The sequence below is a fragment of the Rhinoderma darwinii genome, chromosome 9, assembly GCF_050947455.1.
Source record: "Rhinoderma darwinii isolate aRhiDar2 chromosome 9, aRhiDar2.hap1, whole genome shotgun sequence".
NCBI lineage: Eukaryota > Metazoa > Chordata > Amphibia > Anura > Rhinodermatidae > Rhinoderma > Rhinoderma darwinii.
In genome coordinates, this window is record NC_134695.1 from 24647208 (window position 1) to 24668245 (window position 21038).

Below are 21038 nucleotides of genomic sequence, written 5' to 3' on the forward strand. Positions count from 1 at the left end.
GACATTCATCTAGACGTGTAGTGAGCATTTTGACCCCACACGTATTTTGTAAAAGGTAACGCGCAGCAGATGGTACAGTGTGAGATTTGCAATTTTCTATATATATATGCTATTTCAGTGTCCAATATAATGTGCCCCGCAATGCGCCACCAGAGATATACACCCCATAAACTGTAATGTGGGTTCTCCTGGGTACGGCAATACCCTACATGTGGCTGTTATCAGCTGCCTGGGCACACAGCAGGGCTCAAAAGGGAAAGATGAGGGGGATAAGCTGTGTGGAGTGCATCAGGGCAGATGAAAAATCTAAGGGATGTTTGGTAAATTTTAAAACACTTTCATACAGAGCCCTGGTTTTTCGGGACACGTGTCACATTGATATATTGTGTCTTCCCTTATCCCCCTCTTATAGCAGACTTTGCACCTCTTTTGACTTTTTCCCTTCTTGCCAGTTTGGGGAACTTCTTCTGGAAAATGTTGCCCTGGTATGATGCGTGTGGCCTCGCTTCCAGAAGTACTGGGTGCCCCCTTCTTGGTCTCTAAAGATTAGGTTATTGATAATGAGGTGCCCGGCAGGCTTCTTATAACACACCGTATGGCGCTGTAGGGCTTCAAGACTTGATCTGACAAGTCCACCCCTCCCATGTACCTATTGTAGTCCAGGATGCAGTCTGGTTTGGGGGTCTCTGTACCGGTACCTTGTACAGGTACATGGGTACTGGTGTGGCCATGTATTGTTGTCAATACAAGGACATCTCTCTTGTCTTGTACTTGATACACAATATGTTGCTGCTAGAATGTGCCCTGCTCTCACCCCTTCTGAGTGTTTGCCCAAGCAGAGTCTTAGGGAGGCCTCTCAGATTTCTTCTAGCAGTGCCGCATGCCGCAGTACTTCTGGAAGAGAGGCACTTGAAGAGTGGGACGCTGGTATAAAAATTATCCAGGTAGAGGTAGTAACCCTGGTCCATCAGTGGGTGCACCAAATCCCACACAGTTTTTGCATTAACTCCCAGTAAGGGGGGGGGGGGCATTCTGGGGGCTGAATACTGCTGTCCTTCCCTTCATATATCCTAAATTTGTAGGTATACCCTGATGCACTCTCGCACAGCTTATACATCTTCACACCATACCTTGCCCTCTTACTCGGCAGGTACTGGCGGAATTGAAGCCCCCCTTTAAAATCTACCAAGGACTCATCAATAGAAATAGACTTCTCGGGGGTGTATGCATGGGAAAACCGGGCACTGAAACGGTCTAATAGGGGTCTCCGTTTATACAAATGGTCAAAACTGGGGCCATCTCAAGGTGGGCACTGCTCATTATCAGTATAATGTAATGTAAGGGTATGTGCACACGCTAGCTTGCTTTTACGTCTGAAAAGACAGACTGTTTTCAGGAGAAAACAGCTGCCTCGTTTCAGACGTAAAAGCTCCTCCTCACATTATGCGAGGCGTCTTTGACGCTCGTAAATCTTGAGCTGTTCTTCATTGACTTCAATGAAGAACGGCTCAAATTACGTAGCAAAGAAGTGTCCTGCACTTCTTTGCCGAGGCAGTCAATTTACGCGTCGTCGTAATGAATGGGCAGATGTTTGCCGACGTATTGTAGCCCTATTTTCAGACGTAAAACGAGGCATAATACGCCTCGTTTACGTCTGAAAATAGGTCGTGTGAACCCAGCCTTAGAAGCGAAGTATTGCCTAATTTATTGTTTTTTAGGGTTCCGTTCTGAAGTTGCTTTGAGGGGCCTAAATATTAGACACCCCCATCAAACACCCCATTTTAGAAACTAGACCCCTCAAAGTATTCACAACAGCATTTAGAAAGTTTATGAACTCTTTAGGTGTTTCACAGGAATTTAGAGCAAAGTAGAGGTGAAATTTACATATATTTTTTTTCTTGGTCAGAAAATACTTTTTAAACCAATTTTTCCTATAACACAAAAGGTTTTACCATAGAAACGCAACTCAATATTTATTGCCCAGATTCTGCAGTTTTGAGAAATAGCCCACATGTGGCTAATGGACTGAAGCACCGGCCTCCGAAGCAAAGGGGCACCTAGAGAATTATGAGGTCTCCTTTTTATTAGGCACCATGTCCGGTTTGAAGAGGTCTTGTGGTGCCAAATTAGTGGAAACCCCCAAAAAGTGACCCCATTTTGGAAACTAGACACCTTGAGGAATTCATTGTAGTTTCATGGGATGCATGCAGCTTTTTTATCAGTTTTTATTCTATTTTTAAGTGGCTTGGTGACTAAAAAACAGAAATTCTACTATTGTTTTTTTATTACATTTTTTTTTACAGCGTTCACCGTGCGCTATAAATGACATATTCACTTTATTCTGTGGGGTGATGCGATTACGGCGATACCATATGTTTATAGTTTTTTTTATGTCTTATGGCGTTTGCACAATAAAATACCTTTTGTAAAAAATCATTTACTTTTTGTTTTGCCATATTCTAAGAGCCAGAACTTTTTAATTTTTCCACCAATAAAGCCGTGTGAGGACTTGTTTTTTGCGTAACGAACTGTAGTTTCGATCATTACCATTTTTAGGTACATGCGACTTTTTGATCTCTATTTATTCCATTTTTTGGGAGGTGAAGTGACCAAACAATTGTGATTCTGGTACGGTTTATTATTATTTTCTTTTACGGCGTTCACCACGCGGGATAAACAAAATAATTTTGTAGTTCAGGCCGTTAGGGACGCGGCGATACCAATTATGTATAGTTTATTTGTTTGTTTATATACTAGGGGACTTGAGGACAGGAGGCCCTGATCGCAATTCTAATAATTATTAGAGCTGTCAGCTACTCACTGACAGCAAGCATAGTGGGTCCTGACTTTGTCAGGACCCACTAGGCTTCCGTCGATGGCATAGCTGGACGCCATTGTTAGGCGTCCGGTTGCTATAGTCACCATCGCCGGCCGCTATCTTGTAGCAGGCCGGCGATGGTAGCTTAACCCCTAAAAAGCTGCGAACGCTATTGAAAGCATCTTTTAAGGGGTTAATCAGTGGGGACACAGCGATCGGTCCCCGCTGTAGGAGCTGCGGCAGCTGCTGTATGAGACAGCAGCTGTCACAGCTCCTGTATGTGTCGGGAAGACGGCCGAAATGGCCGTTACTCCCGTGACGTACTATTCCGTCATGGAGCGCAAACGGGATGGTTTCCATGACGGAATAGTATGTCACTGAGAGTTAAGGGGTTAAGGTTTAAAATAGGCTGGTCATTAGGGGCTAGAATCTTGATTTAACACACCGGTGGCAATGGGACTGAATGAAACACCTGAATTTCATTATTAAGAGGTGTGTACTAAAACTTTTGTTCATGTAGTGTATCATTTATCCCTTTATGCCAGATATTTACATAAAATATAACATGCACTAAAGTACCAAACAGCATTTTAAAGATATACCTTAGTGACCAACAAGACACCTTTTTAATTCACTAATTAATAGGCCTTATTCTACAGCAATGTGTTTTTATAGGCACTATAGAATAATGGCTGTACAGAAAATAGTCGGTCGGATGCGCAGCTATAAGTGACAGCCAGACACCGTCAAGAGAAATTATAATAAATTATATTATTATCAGCTGATGCTCTGCTCGGGGACTCCAGCGATCGGAAACCCCTGAATTGACCAAATATGGACGTCGGGAGCAGTGCTGGAGTACCGAGCAAAGCGCTAGCTGATGCTCTGCTCGGGACTCAAGCAATAGGCAATGTGAAAGCCCCTTGTCGTCATGTTCACGAAACAGTACACGAAGCAAGAGCTCAGTCACGTGGGGCTGTGTCGTTGCGTCATCACTATTAGAAAAGCTCCTGCACTTCCTGAATAATTCATGAGGTTTGAACTAAACCATTTAGTACAGAATTTGTAATTAAAGTATATTAGTAAGTTACTTAGTTTCACATAAATATATTATTGGAATGCAATGTTTGGTCCCCGGATAACCCCTTTAAGCTTAAAGGGGTTTTCCCACGAGGGACATTTATGACATATCCACAGGATATGTCATAAATATCAGATAGATGAGGGCCCCAGCTCTGGGACCCGCACCTATCTCCAGAACGGGGCCCCCTAAACCCGTTCTAGTTTTGTCTGATCTCGCTGACTCCCGGCCACTTCCTGGTTATATGATCGTGAGTTATGTAAACATCATAGCTCGCTGAGCTACGCTGTTTCCGTAACTCTCATAGTAATGAATGCCAGTTACGGAAGCAGCGTAGCATGCGAGCTACACTGTTTCTGTAACTACCATTCAGTTCTATGGGACTTACGGAAACTGCATAGCTCAGCGAGCTACACTGTTTACGGAACTCACGACCATAAAACCTGTTTCATGGTCGGAATTCACCTCATTCAGCCGCAACACAGAGAGGCTGAACGGGGTTTAGGGGACCCCGTTCTGGAGAGAAGTGCGGGTCCCAGAGCTGGGACCCACATCTTTCTGACATTTATGACATATCCTGTGGATATGTCATAAATGTCTCTCGTGAGTAAACCCCTTTAAATATTGGGCTTCCTTTCGTAGTAGTCAATTGTCCAAGTCACCACAGCTCAAAGAGGGGCGCATCTTCTTGATGCCTTGAAATTTCACCCCCATGGTCTAGCACGTGGTCTACCCTCCTCTCTCCGAATATTACTAATGTGGTCCAGAATGCGTCGCCTAAACTGGCAGATAGTTTTACCAACATAGTTGAGGGGAGACGGACCCCTTGGGTCTTACAATTAATGAAATCATGATTAGCGTATTCCAACCCTCTGGAGATGCTCATGAATGTCTTTCCTGCATTGATATATTGACAGGCCCTGCATGAGCTGCAACAATACATGCCATTCAAATTAGTGTGACCTAGCCACATCACAGTGCTATTCAGAGGACCCAAATGGCTCTTGACAAGACGGTTCCTCAGATTTCAGGCCCCCACAAAAGGTAATCGTAGGTCTTGAGGACACTACCTCATCCATATCAGGGTCCAGGTTTAATATCCCCTAATAGGATTTGAGGACCTCCATCACCTCTTTGGATGCACAATCATAAGTGCCAATCATTCGGAGAATGTCTCCATTATTGTCCCGTGGACGTGGGACCAGTAAATTAGTTCTATTGGCAGCCACCGCATGATCTCGAGCCCTCCTGAGAATATGTTTGGGGTACCCCACCTCAAAAACCCGTCCTCAAGGTCATCAGCCTTGTCGTTGAAATCTGACAGGGATGAGCAATTCCTCCAAACCCAGAACAACTGTTTCTTAGGTACACCCTGTTTCAGAGGAGCCGGGTGTTGACTACCACAAGCGAGTAAGCTTCTAGCCCATTGTCGTGGGGGAGCTGTATAATGCCTCCACATCTAGAATGGCCAAAAGGGTCCCAGGACCAAAATGCACATCCTCAATATGCCTAAGGACATCCATAGTGTCCCTGACGTATGAGGGAAGTGCCACAACGAAAGGTCTCAATATAGTGTACACGTACCTACTAGCTACATGGGAAAGGCTATTGATCCCAAAGACAATGTGTTGTCCCCTCAATGGATTGTAGCCTTTATGTACTGTTGAAACAATAAAAAGTAGCTCTCTTTGAGCCAGTAGGTCATTAAAAAGGCCATTTCCCTCTCACTGATAAGTTTCTATATAAGGGCCTTATTCAGAATAGCTTTTAGTTCCCTCGAGAAGATAGATGTGGGATCTGATTCCAAAACCCTGTAGCATTCCCCATGGGACAGTATCTCTAGGCACATTTCTGTATATTGGGGCCTATCCATAATAACAATATTGCCCCCCTTGTCAGAGGGCTTTATTACTGTGGTGTCATCTCTCTCTAATTCCAACAAAGATTTCAGATGAGTGCTACTCAGATTGTTGTATCTAGGATCACTAATTATCATCTTGGACAAACCCTCCACCACTGTCTTCGAAAATGTCGATGTCCTGGGTATCAAAAACAGGTGGTGTCTTAGTACTTTTCCGACTAAGATTGGTGAATGGGCCAGATCCTATTTTACTTTGTCCTCCCTCCCACAGAGCTTCAAGTGTACATACATCAGGTAGGTCTACTTCATTAATACCAAAATTACGACATTTATTTCTGGTTGTGATTTTCATGAATTTTGCCCATCTCAATTTTCTGGTAAACAAAGCTGCGTCCTTGACCCATGTAATCGAAGCGAGACGTGGGGACAAAGGAAAGGCCTTTAGCCAATAATTCATTATCTTGCTGAGTAAGCACCCTGCTGAAGAGGTTAGTAACATGTAAGTCATCCTGAATTTGAGATGTCAAAGTCGCATTCACCTTTGAATTGGGAGGGTCCTTCCGTTCCCATAGCACGTATTGCATAATAGGGGGAACCTGTGATAAAAAATATTGTTGTTCATTGGAGGCACCCTGAACTGGTCCCCCTCTCCCTGTCCTTTGGGTTCTATGATCACCTCTCACTCTACCTCTGTTTCTACCCCCTCTGTATCCACCTCTGGCTGGTATGTGTCTGAGGTGTCATACTGTAACGGCCACGGTCGCGGACTGCCGCCTCCCCTTACCTGTTGATGGCGGCAGACCCCTCTCATCCTGCCGACGTCTTCCTTCCCTGGAGTTGCCAGCACATGCGGCCGCCCTGCCCTGCAGTGACCCATAGGGTGCGCGTGCGAGCTAATTCCTGGCCTTAAAGGGCCAGCGCGAGCAATGATGCTTTTCCGATATGTTTATAAACTAACCCCCAATCGATCCTAATCCCAAGATCCTTATCCCATTTTCTTTGTGATTTAATATGATTTCCCTCATCCCCTAAAAGTATTTTTTTATATAGTGAGGACAAAAGTCCTTTCTTACTTTAACATTCTAATGATTGAAAAGGTATAAGAACAAACCGTGATTTATAGTTAATGGACAAAAAGGCGTGATTTATTTGAAATTCTGCAGTTCCGTAAAAGTTTTTTAATTGTGCATTATTAAATAAATATGATATCCTTGTGATGTGATGCTTTTACCAAAACAAAGAGTCCAGGAGGCCGTCAAACTCACCAATATTCCTATTGTCCAATAGAGGATTGACTTCAATAAAGGTATTAAGTTTTTCAATGAGTTTAACTACATCCCAGACCCGCTGTTATCATAAATAGGCCCAAGTCCCAAATCAGGCGAATTCAGAACCCCGGCTTTTAGAGCTTCAAATATATTAGACCATTTGTCTCCTATATTGTCAACAAAAATCTTTTAGCCCCCAGGCCCTCCCAGTCCCGGAACTGTTGGAACTGATGAACTAAAAAGTACTTCGTCCAATCAGGAAGGGCAAAGCCCCCTTTGGTTACCGGTAGGGTAAGAACAGAGTATTTAATGCAATTTTTTTTCCCGTTCCAAATTAGGTCATTAGAGATAGCTTCTACAGTTTTTTTAAAATTTCCCGGTAACTTAATCACACAGTTGGAGAAAAAAAATTATATTTTAAATAAAAAAACATTTTGATCAGTGCAATTTTTGCAGCTCTGGTCAATGTAAACTTATTACATTCTTTAACTTTCCCCCTCAAAAATACAACAGAGGAAATATATTTAGTGTAATGTAGTCAGCAGGGTCCCTAGAATTTTTTATGCCTAAATATTCAAACACCTCAACAGAGTTCAAGGAGGAAATCTGATCGTGGTTAACCTCAGCTGAGATATTTAACAAACTAGATTTTTGACAATTAATTTGAAGGCCAGCCCACTCACCAAACTCTTGGAATAACCAAATTACATGTTCCACCGCAGATACATCCCCTATAAATAGAAGAACATCTGTGGATAACGAGATTTTATCGACCTTAATACCCATTTGAAAACCCACTATATTCTCGGAGGTTCTTATCTTCATTGCCAAAACCTGAATTACTAAAGTAAATAAAGTAAATGAGAGGAGATAGAGGACAACTCTGCCGCACTCCCCTTTCTAAGTAGAAATAAGCTGATTTCTGACCATTCATGCCTACTCTGGCCTGTGGTTGCCCATACAGTAATTGAATCCAATTTATGAATTTTTCCCTGATACCAAAACAATCCAAAATCCTAAAAAGAAAACGACATGTGACTGTATCGAAAGCCTTCATAGCATCAATTGAGAGGATAGCACCCTTAGCGTACAGTTTTCCGTATTGTTAATAAGCAAATACTCGGCGGACATTCTTTACCATAACCCTGCTTGGAATAAACCCGGTCTGGTCCGGGTGAATTAGGGTATGTTCACACGGCCAAATTTCAGACGTATACGAGGCGTATTATGCCTCGTTTTACGTCTGAAAATATGGCTACAATACGTCGGCAAACATCTGCCCATTCATTTGAATGGGTTTGCCGACGTACTGTGCAGACGACCTGTTATTTACGAGTCGTCGTTTGACAGCTGTCAAACGACGACCCGTAAATTTACTGCCTCGGCAAAGAAGTGCAGGGCACTTCTTTGCCACGTAATTTGAGCCGTTCTTCATTGAAATCAATGAAGCACGGCTCAAGGTTTACGAGCGTCTCAGACGCCTCGTAAATTACGAGGAGGAGCTTTTACGTGTGAAACGAGGCAGCTGTTAACAGTCTGTCTTTTCACACGTAGCTGCCTCTCAGCGTGTGAACATACCCTTAGAATTATACTATTCATTACCTTCATCAGTCTGCCGGCCAAAACATTGGCCAACAGCTTGACGTCAGTATTCAACAGTGAAATAGGCCGGTACGATTCTGGCAAGACAGGGTCCTTATCTTTCTTAGGGATCACAATAATTTATGTGGCCTCCAAAGATTTGGGAATCTGAAATTCTGAATTCTGGGTTAGTAGAAGATTTAAAATTTTTCTGAGTTGCGTTTTTTTGCTGTTTTTCCGCCGCAAAAAAACACATCTGCTATTTTTTTCCATTGAATTAAATGGGGAAAATCCTAAACAAATAAGCAGCGTTTATGCAAATACAATTGACATGATCCGGATTTTAAAAAATGCACCACTGGTCAATTTCTGAGCGTGTTTTCCACTTATCATTTACGCAGCGTGTGGATGAGATTTGTTCAAATCTCATCCACTCTGCTGCTACTGTATTAGGGCTTGTCCACACGTAACGGAATTGCTGCGTATTTTCCCTCTGGAATTGCGGATGGAAAATACGCAGCAGAATACAGTAGCAGCAAAGTGGGTGAGATTTAACAAATATCATCCACATGCTGCAAAACATTTCTGACCAGAAATTGACCAGCGGTGCATATTTTTCATACCACAGCATGTCAATTCCTGCTGCGGAAAGTGGACTGAATTGCTGTGTTGTCACCATCTCCCAACATTGTGAAAAACGCAGCAAAATATGCAACATTTTCTGCTGTAAAAAATTGCAGGAAATGGTGCGTTTTTTCCGCAGCGGAATTTCTGCTAGTTTTTGCGGAATTGCTGCAGAAATTTTCTGCAGAAATTGCGATATGTTTGGAGAAGCCCTTATGCTGTGGATTTTCAACAACTAAATCCATTGGCAAAATCTGCGGTATTTAACCCCTTCCCTCTTTAGCCACTTTTGACCTTCCTGACAGAGCCTCATTTTTCAAATCTGACATGTTTCACTTTATGTGGTAATAACTCCGGAATGCTTTTACCTATCCAAGCGATTCTGAGATTGTTTTCTCGTGACACATTGGACTAAGTTATTGGCAAAATTTGCTCGATATATTCAGTATTTAATTGAGAAAAACACCAAAATTTAGCGAAAAATTGCAAAAATTTGCATTTTTCTCAATTTAAATGTATCTGCTTGTAAGACAGGCAGTTATAACATGCAAAATTGTTCCTAATTAACATCCCCCATATGTCTAATTTAGATTGGCATTGTTTTTTGAACATCCTTTTATTTTTCTAGGACGTTACAAGGCTTTGAACTTTAGCAGCAATTTCTCAATTTTCAAGAAAATGTCAACATTTTTACAGGGGCTAGTTCACTTGTGAAGTGGTTTTGAGGGCCTTATATATTAGAAACCCCCAAAAAGTCACCCCATTTTAAAAACTTTACCCCTCAAAGTATTCAACACAGCATTTAGAAAATTTCTTAACTCTTTAGACATTTCACAGGATTTATAGCAAAGTAGAGGTGAAATTTACAAATTTCATATTTTTTTGCAGAAGGTTTTACCAGAGAAATACAACTCAATATTTATTGCCCAGGTTCTGCAGTTTTTGGAAATATACCACATGTGGCCGTAGCGTGCTACTGGAATGAAGCACCGGCCTCAGAAGCAAAGGAGCACCTAGTGGATTTTGGGGCCTTATTTTTATTAGAATATATTTTAGGCACCATGTCAGGTTTGAAGGGCTCTTGAGGTGCCAAAACAGTGAAAATGCCCCAAAAATTACCCCATTTGGGAAACTACACACCTCAAGGAAATTATCTAGGGGTATAGTGAGCATTTTGACCGCACAGGTTTTTTACAGAAATTATTGGAAGTAGGCTGTGAAAATTAAAATCTAAATTTTTTCAAAGAAAATGTATGTTTAGTGATCTTTTTTTCTAATTTCCACAAGGACTAAAGGAAAAAGCACCGCAAAATCTGTAAAGCAATTTCTCCCGAGTAAAACAATACCCCACATGTGGTAATAAACGGCTGTTTGGGCACACACCAGGGCTTAGAAGTGAAAGAGCGCTATTTGGCTTTTGGAGCTCAAATTTAGCAGGAATGGTTTGCGGAGGCCATGTCACATTTACAAAGCCCCTGAGGGGACAAAACAGTGGAAACCCCCCATAAGTGACCCCATTTTGGAGACTACACCATTGAGGAAATTATCTAGGGGTATAATGAGCGTTTTGACGCCACAGTTTTTTTGCAGAAATTATTGTAATTAGGCCCTGAAAATAAAAATCTTTTCAAAGAAAATGTAGGTTTAGCAAATTTTTTCTCATTTCCACAAGGACTGAAGGAGAAAAAGCACTGCAAAATTTGTAAAGCAATTTCTCCCGAGTAATACAATACTCCACATGTGATAATAACCGGCTGTTTGGACATACGGCAGGGCTTAGAAGGGAAAGAGCGCTATCTGGCTTTTTGAGATGACATTTAGCAGGAATGATTTGCGGAGGCCAGGTCGCATTTGCAGAGCCACTGAGGGTACAAAACAATGAAAACGCCCAAAAAGTGACTCCATTTAGGAAACGACACCTGTTGAGGAATTCATCTAGGGGTGTAGTAAGCATTTTGACCCCACAGATGTTTCATAGAATTTATTAGAATTGGGCAGTGAAAATAAAAACAATCCTTTTTCTTCAATAAGACGTAGCTTTAGCGCAAAATTTTTTATTTTCTCAACAAATAAAGGAAAAAAAAGAACCCAGGATTTGTAAAGCAATTTCTCCCGAGTACAGCAATACCCCATATGTGGTCATAAACGGCTGTTTGGGCACACGGCAGGGCTCAGAAGGGAAGGAGCGCCATTTGGAGTGCAGATGTTGCTGGATTTGTTTCTGGGCGCCTGTGGGCCCAAAACAGTGGAAACCCCCCAGAAGTGACCCAATTTTGGAAACTACACACCTCAATGCATTTACCTAGGGATGTAGTGAGCATTTTAACCCTGCAGATGTTTTGTAGAAATTAGTGTGCACTCGATGTTGCAGAGTGAAAATGGGATTTTTTCCATAGATATGCCAATATGTGGTGCCCAGCAAGACAGCTCTCTAATTATTATGCAGTGTTTCCCGGTTTTATAAACACCCTACATGGGCCACTAATCTTTTGACTGGACATTCGACCAGGCTCAGGAGTGAAAGCGTACCATGTAAAATTGAGGCCTAATTTGGCGATTTACAAAGTATTGATTCACAACTGCAGAGGCTCAGATGTGAAATAATAAAAAGAAACCCCTGAGAAGTGAACCCATTTGGAAACTACACCCCACAAGGCATTTACTAAGGGGTGTAGTGAGCATTTTCATCCCACAGGTCTTTTCCAGAAATTATTACACTGTGGATGGTGCAAATTAAAAATTTATATTTTTCCCTAGATGTGCCATTTCAGTGACAAATATGTCATGCCCAGCTTATGCCACTGGAGACACACACCCCAAATATTGTTAAAAGGGTTCTCCCGGGTATGACGATGCCATATATGTGGAAGGAAACTGGTGTTTGGGCACATTGTAGGGTTCAGAGCAGAGGGAGCGCCATTGGCCTTTTGGAGAGCGGATTTTGTTTGGTAGTAGTTTTGTTTGATTATTGCTGGTGTTTCCATTTATAAAGTGGGGGTACATGTAAGCCGGGCGGAGTATATAAGGGGCATAGTCAGGTGGTATAATAATGGGGTAAAAAAACAATAAAATGATCCATAGATGTGTGTTACGCTGTGACACAATCCTTTCTGCACAGGCCGGTGTTGCACTGATATATGGCGTCCTTTCTTATGCCCCTTTTAGTCCACACTCCGCACCTTTGCTGTTTGGGGAATTTTGCTGGGAAAGGGTTGTCCTGGAATGATACGGGTACCCTTCCAGCAGATATGTTTGGGCCCTCCCCTTCCTGGTTCCCTAATTTTAGGTCCTTGATAAACCGCCTCTTGAAACAGAAGAAATGTTCCCCTCGGGCCGGCACAACTGCATATTTTTTATTTCCTGACTTATTGGAGCCTTAACTAATTTTATTTTTTCATAGACGTAGTGGTATGTGGGCTTTTTTTTGTGGGACGAGCTGTAGTTATTATTGGTACCATTTTGGGGTACATGCGACTTTTTGATCACCTCTTATCCTATTCTTTGGGAGGCCAGGTAAACAAAAAACCGCAATTCTGCCATAGTTTTTTTAGTTTTTTTATACAGCGTTCACCACGCGTTATAAACTACATGTCCACGTTATTCTGCGGGTCAGTACGATTCCGGCAATACCTAATTTATAGAACTTTTTTATATTTTACAACTTTTTGCACAATAAAATTACTTTTGGAAAAATAATGTATTTTTTCTGTCGCCAAGTTGTGAGAACCATAACTTTTACATTTTTTTGTCGACGGAGCTGTATGAGGGCTTGTTTTTTGCGAGACAAGCTATAGTTTTTATAGGTACCATTTTTGGATAAGTGTGACTTTTTGATCACTTTTCATTCCAACATTTGTAGGGCAAAGTGACCAAAAAACAGAAACTCTGGTATAGTTTTTTCCATTTTTTTTTTTACGCTGTTCACCGCGTGCAATAAATAATATAATATTTTGATACCTCAGGTCATTACGGTCGCGGCGATACCAAATACGTATGGTTTATTTATTTTTTTCAATAATAAAGGACTTGATAAGGGAAAAAGGGCGATTGTGTTTTATTTTATTACTTGAAACTTTTATTGTTTTCAAACTTTTTTTTACACTTTTTTTTTTTTTTACACTTTTTTTCAAGTCCCACTAGGGGACTTGAAGTTCCAACTGTCTGATGTTTTTTTTCTAATACATTGCACTACCTACGTAGTGCAATGTATTAGATCTGTCAGTTATTCACTGACAGCAAGCCGATTAGGCTTCGCCTCCTGGCAGGGCCTAATCGTCTTCCGTAATGGCAGAGCAGGAGGCCATTGTGTCTCCTGTTGCCATCGCAGCAGTCGCCAGTCCTGATTGCCTGTCAGGGCTGGCGTTCTGCTAGTAACCGCTACGATGCAGCAATTGCTTTCGATTTCGATTGCTGCATCGAAGGGGTTAATGGCAGGGATCGGAGCTAGCTCCGGTTCCTGCCATTACAGGTGGATGTCAGCTGTAACATACAGCTGACTTCCACCGCTGATGACGCCGGATCAGCTCCTGAGTCGGCGCCATCTTGCCGGCAGCTACGGAAGCCGATCAGGCTCCGCCACCGGGCGGATCTTGACTGGCTTCCGTGCTAGGTATTAGGTATCATGCTCCGCCGCCGGGTGGATCTTGACAGGCTTCCGTGCTAGGTATTAGGTATTAGGTATTAGGCCTCCGGTTGCCATTGCAGCCTCCGGAACCCCGGCAATTTTATTGCTGGGGTTCCGATGAACTGCAAACAGCTTAAATGTAGCGACCAAGTTTGAACGCTGCATTGAAGGGGTTAATGGCGGGGATCGAACCTAATTTCGGTCCCTGCTATTACAGCCGAATGTCAGCTGTAAGATACAGCTGAGATCCGGTGATGATAGCAACGGCTCAGGTTCTGAGCCAGTGCCAAACATTTGTTGTAAGTATACAACATTTTGCGGGAAGCACTGGCTTTCCATGACGTATACTTACGACAAATGTCGGGAAGGGGTTAAACTACAAGTGAAATAAATACAACAGCTATAGCATTCTGCACTCACACCCACTTTATATACATGTACACATCACACACACACACATAACACACTATATATATACACCGCGACCGTAATGACCTGAGGTATCAAAATATTATATTATTTATTGCACGCGGTGAACAGCGTAAAAAAAAAATGGAAAAAACTATACCAGAGTTTCTGTTTTTTGGTCACTTTGCCCTACAAATGTTGGAATGAAAAGTGATCAAAAAGTCACACTTATCCAAAAATGGTACCTATAAAAACTATAGCTTGTCTCGCAAAAAACAAGCCCTCATACAGCTCCGTCGACAAAAAAATTTAAAAGTTATGGTTCTCACAACTTGGCGACAGAAAAAATACATTCTTTTTCCAATATATATATATACACACACACATGGAAACATCACACACTATATATATATTGTGAGGGTTTAGCATCAGGAGAGGTTGGTACAGCGGTTTCTTTGTAGCCAGAGACAGGGACACCGTGCATTAAAAGTCATAACAGGGCTTTGCCTGTGTTTTTATTCTTGTCAAAGAAACAGCCTCTTGTACAACAAGGCAAAATACAAAATAAATCCTGCTCGTCTGAGCACTAACTAAACAAGATATTATCTAACTATACCAAGTGCCTTCCTACCAGGCACTGGACACAAAGTAACACAGCAACTCACACAGCATACAGGCTACTCCAGCCTTAGTAGTCTCCAGTCTGAGTCAGGGGTGAGACTCCCACACTGTGTCTGCACCTTTTTATACACAGGCTACAGGTGCAGCTAATTGAGCAGCAGCCTTGTCCTACAAACAGAGATGGACTAGGGATTGGGGAACCCGCCCTGCTCTTCTCCAATCCAACTCCAGGCCCTTTTTTCCGGCTTTTCCTTAAGCCGAGATTGGAAAACTAGAGCTTTCTATTGCAAGAACTACTTATTCCCTGGAGCCTAGGATACATATGACAGGATTCTAGGGGAAATATACCTTCCCTCAATGACTTTACCTGTCACTGTCTCACAATATATATATATATATATATATATATATATATATATATACACATGTACACATCACAGACACACAAGAATATGCACTTTATATACGCAGATATATACATACACATAAGCACATTATACACATATAAAGTACATATTGTAAACACACATGAACTTAATTTTACGTAGGATATTTGTGAAGGGAGTTCAGCAGCTTGATGGGGTGAGAGTCTTCACTCCAACATTTCTCCTGCTGCCCACAGCCCGACAACGTCAGTCTCCCCTCCCCCTACCTCACATCCCGACTGGTAACCGCAGCAGGAGGAGGGTTGTGTGAAGAGTTGGGAAGAGGCCTGGAGGGGCAGATTTTAAAGTGTCAGGGCAAACTTCCTTTTCCCTGTTATTTCACATCGAATAGCCACCTCTGTAAATTGGAAACTGAGGGCATGCGTGGAAGAAGTATACCAGGCAGATAAATGTTGGTACAGATCCTCCCTTAGTGAAGTAGGAAGTGAAGACTAAACTTCATTAAACAAAGAAACACAATCTCCTCCCTAGAGATGTGGGACGTGCTTAAGCCCCATTGGCTCTATTCAGCTGTATTTGCATTCCATAGGCGTGCTCCTCATACAGCCTCCATTGTTCCATGGATTCAATTTCTTTGTGAAATATACTGATATACATATATATATATATATATATATATATATATATATATATATATATATATATATATATGTAAGGATAATATTTTTGCAAACAATATACATGGTTATGATCCCTGACAAAAGTAGCATATGGAGTTTTAGTAAGATTATAGCACAGACCACAGCTGCTATTACATGGGAATCAGGCGGCAGTTCTTAGCTTCTGTGCCGCCCTCTTACAAATGCTGTACACTGCCGCCTGAGGCCAGAAGCTCACCTCATCTCATGGTAGGTGCGGCCCTGCACGCATGGCTTAACATCAAGGAGCTTGAGTCCACCATTAGGACTCGAGCGCAGCAGTTTTAACTGCTCGTTCATCTAGCAACCTAACAGCAGTTTTCACTGCTCTTGTATATTCTATCGTGCATTAATCACTCCTGATGATCCCTCTTTGAGAATGAGAGACGGAAACGCGTAGAGCTAAAATGTTTATTAACTATTGAACCTGGTGCTTACAATAAAATCAGCTTGTTTAGGGATGTAGCAATCTGCTAAATGTATCAGTTTATCTGAGGAGGAGGGGCAACTTTCCTCTATTGATTTTGCTACACCCTAGCAATCTGTCGACTCTTAGATACCCTACCATCGGGATCTTTGTGTGGGCAGGACACTACAGCTATTGTGTTATCTGCACCTAGCACAATCTTTGTTTAGTGCAATTATGAATATTTTGTAACCTTTAATATTGTGACAACAATATAGAATAGCTAAGATCAGGGAGAATGTGCACTGCTACAGTGTTTCACTTCCCATTTTTGGTTTGAACTACACTTCACTGTACCCTGATTCATTTGCCCAGCATTGCATATTCCAATCTAAGAAATCTGTGATGGGCATCTCATACTAGCTACAGTTATCTGTCACGATTCACAAATTTTTTTGGCCATATTTATAAAAAGTTATATTTTAAGTTATCTACTATTTCTTCAGTGATACTTTGAACAGGGCTTTTAAGCAGCATTAATAGACAGAACATAGCAGCAATAGACCATTTAAGAAATGTGAAAACTAAGTCGGAAAACCCTTTTAACCCCTTAAGGACACGGCCAATTTGAGTTTTTTCATTTTCGATTTTTCCTAAAATTCCAAAAGCCATAACTTTTTTATTTCTATGTTGACATAGCTATATGAGTGCTTGATTTTTGCGGGACAAGTTGTAGTTTTTCATAACATCATTTATTGTACCGCATAATTTAATGGCATTACTGGGAAATTATTTGTGGGGTGAAACGGGCAAAAACAAAGTCCATCAGGCGGTAAAAACTACATATTCCCCTTATCCTACAGGTTGATAAGATCATGGCGATACCAAATCTATATGTTTTTTTTTATGTTTTACCACTTTAAAAAAATAAAACTATTTGCTAAAAAAAAAGAAAATGTTTTATGTCGCCATATTCTGAGAGCCAAAACGTTTTTATTTTTCCATCAATTTAGTGGTGTGGGGTGAGCTGTAATTTTCACCGATACCATTTTAGGGTACATGCGACTTTTCTATCACTTTTTATTCTTTTTTTTGGAGAGCTAAGGTGACCAAAAAACAGCATGTTTTATATATATATATATATATATATATATATATATATATATATATATATATATAGTAGGTAGAAAAAAGCAGCACTTCAGAGAATTCAAGTATCACGGTGCTATGCGTCCTTGGCCGTCATCCACGCGGTCCGGAATTGGATACACAAACGAAGAAACGCTTGACAAAGGTCCTGCTGAGAGGACTGAAACGTAGCTATTTCTTTAAATGGGTGAATAAACCACTATCTTTGCAACTACTTTTGGAGTGCCGCGTCTATTTCTTCATTTGTATATATATATATATATATATATATATATATATATATATATATATATATATATATATATATATAATTTATTTTTTTTTACGGCAATGCTATATTGTGATATTCCGAACATTTACGGACACGGTGATACCAGTTATGTTAACTTTTATTTTTTTTAACATTGCTTTAGGGGAGAAATGGGAAAAGGTGTTTTTTTTTTTGGAACATGAAAAAAAAAGTTTATTTAAATGTTTTTTACTTTTTTTATTTTACCCCTAGGGGACCTGAAGCAGCGATCATTGGATGGCTTGCATGATATACTGCAATACTAATGTATTGCAGTATATCGTGATTCTGACAGTCTCCTTGCTTGACGTTGTTCCGTATGTCTGCCAGTTCCTGCTCAAGAGGGCTCATTGCTCGTACAAGAGCCTTTCTCAGAAATGATCTGCTGATTGAGGCTTTAAAGAGACTCTGTCACCACATTATAAGTGCCCTGTCTCCTATATAAGGAGATCGGCGCTGTAATGTAGGTGACAGTAATGCTTTTTATTTTAAAAAACGACCTTTTTTCACAACGTTAGGAGCGATTTTGGTTTATGCTAATGAGCTTTCTTAATGCCCAAGTGGGCGTATTTTTACTTTCGACCAAGTGGGCGTTGTACAGAGGAGTGTATGATGCTGACCAATTGGCATCATGCACTCCTCTCCATCCATTTACACTGCACTAGCGATATAGTTATATCACTATGTGCAGCTACATACACAAACCCTAACATTACTACAGTGTCCTGATAATGAATACACATGACCATCCAGCCTTGACGTCATGTGTACTCAGAATCCTGACACTTCTGACTCTTTTTTTTGTGAGATTCCGGCAAGTGAAACCAAATCTCGTTTAGCTCCGTGATCTCGCGAGATTTCGTATCCGTTGCTGGAATCTGACAAAAAAGAGTCAGAAGTGTCAGGATTCTGAGTACACATGACGTCCAGGCTGGATGGTCATGTGTATTCATTATCCTGGACACTGTAGTAATGTTAGGGCTTGTGTATGAAGCTGCAAATAGTGATATAACTATATCGCTAGTGCAGTGTAAATGAATGGAGAGGAGTGCATGATGCCGATTGGTCAGCGTCATGCACTCCTCTGTACAACGCCCACTTGGTCGAAAGTAAAAGTACGCCCACTTGGGCATTAAGAAACTCATTAGCATAAACCAAAATCGCTCCTAACGTTGTGAAAAAAGATTGTTTTTTTTAATAAAAAGCATTACTGTCACCTACATTACAGCGCCGATCTCCTTATATAGGAGACAGGGCACTTATAATGTGGTGACAGAGTCTCTTTAACTGCTTTCTTCAATATCCCCATCAGAATCCTCAATGCTTTGATCAGAGTCTTCTCTCGCATTTAAACCAGTGGCACGTTTAGGCGCCTTCTGTGACTGTATCCCGGTGAAATTGTGAAATTCTCCATCTTTTAAGAGAAACGTATCCAGTTCAAATTGCTGTTTTGAAGCCTATGGGTACGGCCATACAGCCATTATATTTTCCCAGACTGATTATTTTGAAAGGGTTGTCACTAGTAAAATCTGCTATCTGCAGCACTGATAGGGCTTAGCATTCAAACTGCCACCAGGCTTGAGGTCAGGCTCCGCCCCCTCATTTTATAATATATAATGGGCAGTCTATTTATCTGTATCTACTGTGTACTGTTGTGCCCTTCTAGTTCCTTATCTTTTGCCACCTTTAATTAACTTTAGATGTACAGTCATGACATGTAAAAGCTAGCATAGTTGTAATATACAGTACCTTTTTTTTTCTTATTTTTCTAGGACCACTTATTTAGAGCTTTTTTTTCTGGGCAGTAAAGATAACAAATCTAACAGTTGCTACCTGTAAATGTCAACTAGCTGCCGTTGATGGATCTTTATTGTTGCTAATTTTATGTTGCTAATTTTTACTCTTTTATGTTTACAATTAAGATAAAACTTTGTGACTTTGGCTTTGCTCGCATCATTGGTGAAAAGTCTTTCCGAAGGTCAGTTGTTGGAACTCCTGCATATCTGGCCCCTGAAGTTTTGAGTAACAGTGGTTACAATCGTTCATTGGATATGTGGTCTGTTGGAGTGATCATCTATGTCAGCCTAAGTGGTACCTTTCCCTTTAATGAGGATGAAGATATTAACGATCAGATACGGAATGCAGCGTTTATGTATCCTAAGAACCCATGGAATGAGATTTCAAATGATGGTAAGAGTCAGACTTACGGATGTTACAGTTATAGTGTTAAAGGAAATAATTATAGATTAGATCTTAGAGTCTTAAAAGGAACGTGTCATCAGAAAATGGCCTGTTTAAATCAAGTTTTTATGTTAAACATAATTTTTAAGAATTTTTGGTGATTTTTTTATTTTTATTTTCTATGTCATTATCAATATTAAAAATAATCCTAAACTCTTGCAGTCTTCACTCTGGCCACTGAGCCTCACAATAGATTTAAACTTCCTGTTCAGTAGAAATCACGTTTCAGCAGTGATCTCATTATCATCACAAACAGGATTACAATAAAAGGTAACTCCTATATATAGATAACACAGAATCCACCATTGACAATAGGTGATGGACACAGCTCCCCTCCTCCCCCTTTCTGCACAATGGCCTCTGCAATGGCCACAGAGCATGCCTAGAAAACTCTCCCATAGAAGTTAACAAGCTTTTATACCCGGCGTTGCTCGGGAGGTTGACTTATGGTATGGATAGAGTAAAAGCTCACTATTTAAATACCTCTCAGTATGAATTTAATTGCTACCTTTCGATATGCATTTAATTGCTAGAGAGTGTAACTAATGTTATTGGAAGCATAAAATAAATGAAATGAAGCAATATATTCATTACAGATTTAGGCCTCATGCACACGAATGTAAAAACGCCCATAGACTTCTATTGGCCACGGGTACCTTCCCGTTTGCTTACGGGAAGGTGCCCGGGCCATTGAAAAATATAGAACATGTCCTATTTCAGGCTGTAATTACGGCACTGGCAGGCCAATATAAGTCTATGGGGCTCCCGTAATTACGGGTGGCTACGTGTAATGACGGGGTAGGGAGACAGACAGGTGAGCCAAAATCTACCCGCCACTCAGTCCCTGCCTACTTGCACGACCCGTCCTAGGCGACGGCGTACAACTGGACGACGGTCCCTACGCTCAATATATGCCCAACAGACAAACAGACAAAGGAACACAGAAGCTAAGGGAAAAAGGGGCAGTTGCCCACGGCAACACC

At 41.1% G+C, this 21038-nt stretch overlaps 1 protein-coding gene across 1 annotated transcript in view; it reads left to right on the plus strand.

Annotated features, from left to right (window-relative positions):
- Positions 1-21038, plus strand: part of LOC142660297 (serine/threonine-protein kinase D1-like) — a 256966-nt gene that overhangs the window by 211759 nt on the left and 24169 nt on the right. Inside the window, exon 17 of the mRNA XM_075836887.1 lies at positions 19737-20004. Within this exon, the coding sequence (XP_075693002.1) occupies positions 19737-20004 (268 nt within the window). The remainder of the gene's footprint in view (positions 1-19736; positions 20005-21038) is intronic.